The 4,226-nt window shown below is 62.3% G+C and overlaps 1 protein-coding gene across 1 annotated transcript in view; it reads right to left on the bottom strand.

Annotated features, from left to right (window-relative positions):
- PIK3CD (phosphatidylinositol-4,5-bisphosphate 3-kinase catalytic subunit delta) overlaps positions 1 to 4,226 on the bottom strand; it is a gene marked incomplete at its 3' end in the record, with an annotated part of 31,129 nt that overhangs the window by 6,342 nt on the left and 20,561 nt on the right. Inside the window, exons 6-9 of the mRNA XM_019639707.1 lie at positions 2,412 to 2,591; positions 1,913 to 2,062; positions 1,358 to 1,447; positions 17 to 326 (exon numbers count right to left, since the gene is read on the bottom strand). Coding sequence (XP_019495252.1) covers positions 17 to 326; positions 1,358 to 1,447; positions 1,913 to 2,062; positions 2,412 to 2,591 — 730 coding nt within the window. The remainder of the gene's footprint in view (positions 1 to 16; positions 327 to 1,357; positions 1,448 to 1,912; positions 2,063 to 2,411; positions 2,592 to 4,226) is intronic.

The raw sequence follows: 4,226 nt of genomic DNA on the forward strand, positions 1-4,226 counted from the left end.
CCTGGGGTCCGAAGGCCCTCCCAGGGCTGTCCCCAGGCTAAGTGGCCCCGGGGCTGCAGGACTGGACGGGGCCTGGCCCCAGCCTCCCAGCCAGCCCGACCCACCGCCTTCTTGGACTTCTTCTTGGTAGAGCGAGCCTTCTTGGCCTTCTCGATCACAGCGTACAGCGCAAAGCAGAGACGGGCCATGCGTGGCAGGTCGCACACATTGATGTCAAACTCCAGGTGCTGCTTCCACACGGGCTCCGAGCACACGCTCACCTCGGAGCTGGAGACCGTCTTGCACAATGTCTCGTTGCCGTGGAACAGCCCGGCCTGTACCACCAGCTGGTGAAGGTGTGGGCATAGGTGACAGGCGGCTGAGGTCCAGCCCCCTCTCCCCTTCCAAGTTCTCCACCCGCTTAAGGCCAGAATCTCCTCCTGAAATGTTCTCATTCGGGGGCTGGCTGGCTGCCTGAGTGGGACGCGTGGCCACGCAAGGGGGGAGCAGGGGTAAAGGGAAAGGTATGGTGGGCAGTGCGTGGGCAACAGGGCTCAGCTCCCCACCGACTCCGTGGGACCCCAGGGCCTGTCGCTGCCTGCTCTGGCCTCAGTTTCCCTATTGGGGCTCGGAAACTCCAGGGGCCCTTTGAGCTCTGACATGATAGGGCTCCCCCCACTGCTCAGAATCCTATGAGCCCCCTGTGGCTGGAGAAGGATTTAATGCCTCCTCCAACTCTGCCGTGACAGCCCTCACGGCCCAGCCAGAAAGCTGCCTCCATCCAATCCTCTGTGATTCTGCCAGGGCAACCCAGACCTGCCTGTTTGTGGAATTACCCCAACAAAAGTGCTCCCCAAAGAGACCCATCCTCTGTGGACCCAGGCTTCCCGTCCTGCAAATGGGACAATGAAACCTGCACCTCGCAGGCTGTCACAAGGTCTGAGGAGATGGGCGTGTGGCTAGCCCAGAAGTGGGCTTTGACCCCTGGGGGTCCAGCAGGTGTTGCCCCCAGACCCCTGGGAGCCTCAAGGCCCCTGGCCCAGCTGGAGTGGCTCCTCTTCCAACGCCTGTCACCTCCCTGACTGCGGTTTCCACATCCCTGGGCTGGGCCTGGCCCCACAACCTCCAAAGTCAAGTACCCAGAACTCGCTGGGCCCAGTTTCTACGAATCGGCCTCTCTGGCCGCAGGCCTGCTCCCCTCCCCCCTTCCTGTTTTGAAGCAGCTCACAACCACCCCAGGCAGGGATGCTGGGTAATGTGGTCAGGTGGCTTTCATGTGACCCGCCCCCCTCTTCTTCCTCTGCTGCCCCTCCGGGCCACAGCCACCTTGTTTGTGCAAAAAACACCCGCTTCCAAGGCCCAGGAGCTCCTAGCCTACCTTCATCCGCTCGTCGGCATTCACTTTGCTGCCCTGGATCAGCTCGATGCAGAAAGGCTGTTCCAGGGACCACAGGGATGTAGAGGAGGGCTGGGCGGCAGGGGAGAAGCAGGGTCGTTAGAGCAGTTGGAGGCTCTGTGGCTCTTGAGGATAGGGTCAGAGTGTTGCAGGTCTGCAGCAGGGCTTGGGTACCTGCTCCCAACTCCATTTTTACCAGAAAACCTGCCGTGCAGGTGGCCTCGGGGACCCAGCACCTGAGCTCTGCAGGGCATGGAGTTCTGCCTCCAGTTCACAGAGAAGGTGTGTGAGGGGGGCAGCTGAGAGCCAGGCCTGGAGGCAGCCCCGGGGAGTTCAGACAGGCCCCCACCCCAGCACGCCCGTGGTCGGTGGTGTTGGCTGCCCAAGCTCAAGGTCCCAACTCAACACCGACAAGCCAAGGGGCACGTGACGAGGGGCCCCTGGACCCCTGCTGGCCTGGGCCTTGCCCAGTAGGCTGTAAGGTTGGACACAGGTGGGAGGAAGGGGTGGAGAGGGTAAGTGCACGGTGCGGCTCACCTTCTTCATGGGAATGGGGGGCGGTTTGGTGCGTGGTTTTTGGACTTGGGGGGCAGGGTTGCTCTGTTCGTCCCGCATGGCGAGGATGGAGGAGGAATGTACCATGGTCAGGTGTGGGGTCAGCCCGCTGTGCAGGCAGCTGCAGATATACTGAGATGGGGGGTGTGGAAGCACAGTGAGTGGCTGACGACCAGTCCCAACCATTCCCTGAACAACCGGGTACCCAGGGACTCCCCCATGCTGACCACCGCCTACCCCAGGCCTTCCGGGCCTCCCCCGCTGGCTCCTCCTGACCCCGCCCACCTCCTAAAGATGGAGCCCTGCTTGTGCTCATGGTGAGGTCCACCCCAGAAAGGGGACACTCTCACTGTGATCCCCAAAGTCCTGGCTCATAGGGCTCAAGAGGGGCCAAAGAGCCAGCGCCCCAACCCCCACCCAGGCCCCGGCCCAGGCTGTAGGGAACCCAGGAGCCCAGGGCTCCCCAGCCCTCAGCCCTCACCTGGAACTGGCAGAGGGGGTAGCTGCCATACAGGTATTCATGCTTCCCGTTCACCTGCAGGGTGTAGTCCTCGGGCTGCTCCACCAGGGGCTGCCGGAACACCGTGGCCTTCTTCCGGAGGGCGCAGGCCATCAGTGCCAGGGGCACGTCCTTAGTGGACACCTGGAAGGTGAAGCTCTCCTAGGGGAAGGAGGGAGGATCAGCCCTCCGCCCTGTGGAGGGCCCAGGGGTTCCAGGGCGCAGAGGGTGGGGTTGCCTATTTTCCTGTATTAGCTCCTCCTGCCCCCTGAGCTCCATCAGAGCCGTCAGCAGGCTCTGATGAAGGAACATGGCCGACACCCAGGAAATATTTGTTGAATGAATGAACAGGCCAATGACCAAGGCCATCTGGTCATTCCGCCTTGTCGAACTTGCCTGCTGGCATGTTTGGCCAAGCCCCTCACATGCATGGATACCCCACAAATACCATCTGATGCTACTGGGAGGGAGAGTGAATTTAGGGGGCTGGCGGGTGATTGGGGGGGGTCTCACAGGGGCAGCATCCCCCATGGCCACNAGATGGGTCAGGAAGCCAGGGACACTTGGGACAAAGGAGCCAATGGTGAGACAGATGCTAAGCACCAGGGCTGTCCTTCACCCTCATCCTGTGGCCCTATCACCTGCCTTGGCCCTACCTTTGTAAACGAGTCCCTGCTCTTCTTAGAACAGCCATTTTTCCTGAGGTGGCACTATCAGCTTTGGCAGGGGACCCCTCCAAAGGGACAGGGGTCCTAGGCCTGGCACAGGCACAAATGGATGACAGGAAGGCCCCTCACCTCAGGTCCAACCCTTCCTGCTTCCACAGAACGTCCATGAGCTGGATCATCTGCAGAGTCAGCATGTCCTGACGGAGGTCTGCACCGCCAGCCCCCGGAAGGAAAAGCATGAGTTTCCAGGGCGTTCTCAGCTCCCAGCCATGCCCAACCCCCAGAGTACTGGGACGTCACCTAGGCTCGCCCTCCAGAAGTCACTTCCCAGGGTCCCCCGAGGGCAATGTGGCTCCGTGTGGGGAGGCCAAGGCCTTAGCAGGTCCCTCCCAGGGCCCAGCGTGCTCACCGTCCCCGTTCTTAAAGATGATGCCCACGCTGCCATCACTGCCCGCCTCCTCGTTGTTGTACATGACCCACAGCGGCTTCATTTTGGAGTCCATGAAGGTACACTGCTCCACACTGCCGAGCACAGGGCAGTCAGCAGGGGCCCCTCCTCAGGCCTCTGGGGGGGCGCGAGGAGGCCAGAGCTGGGGCTCACCAGACTTCATCCAGCAGGGTGCTGGGGTCAAGCGGGGACTGCAGGTGGGAGAGGGCCTCCAGGTAGGTCTCCTGGCGCATGCACAGGTGCATCAGCTCCTTGGTCTGGGGCTTGGGGCTCTTCTGGGAGCTCACTTTGACAAAGTCGTTCAGGGCCTTCAGCTTGCACAGAGCTTCCCCCTGGGCAGGAGGATGGGAGGGCAGTGTGGGCAGGCAAGCCAGGTGGAGCTGGCTCCAAGCCTCAGGCCAGCCCTGGTGATCCCAAAGGGGCCTGGGCGGCCCTGCCCAGGAGCAGAGCCCAGTCCCAGGTGGAGGCCCGTGGCCTTGAGCCTCACCTGCTTCATCAGCACCTTCATGTGGTGGGTACTGCCCCTGCAGTAGGCCTCCATGATGAGGCCGAAACGCAGGGCCACCGACGGCACGTGCATCTCGGAGCTGGAGAGAGGAAGAAGGGCTGAGCCTGGCCACACAGCCTCTCCCAACCCCGTCAGGGCACCCAGGCCAGCAGGCAAGACGCCTCTCCTCCCCT

This window comes from Hipposideros armiger, unplaced genomic scaffold (assembly GCF_001890085.2).
Source record: "Hipposideros armiger isolate ML-2016 unplaced genomic scaffold, ASM189008v1 scaffold_46, whole genome shotgun sequence".
NCBI classification, from domain to species: Eukaryota; Metazoa; Chordata; class Mammalia; order Chiroptera; family Hipposideridae; genus Hipposideros; species Hipposideros armiger.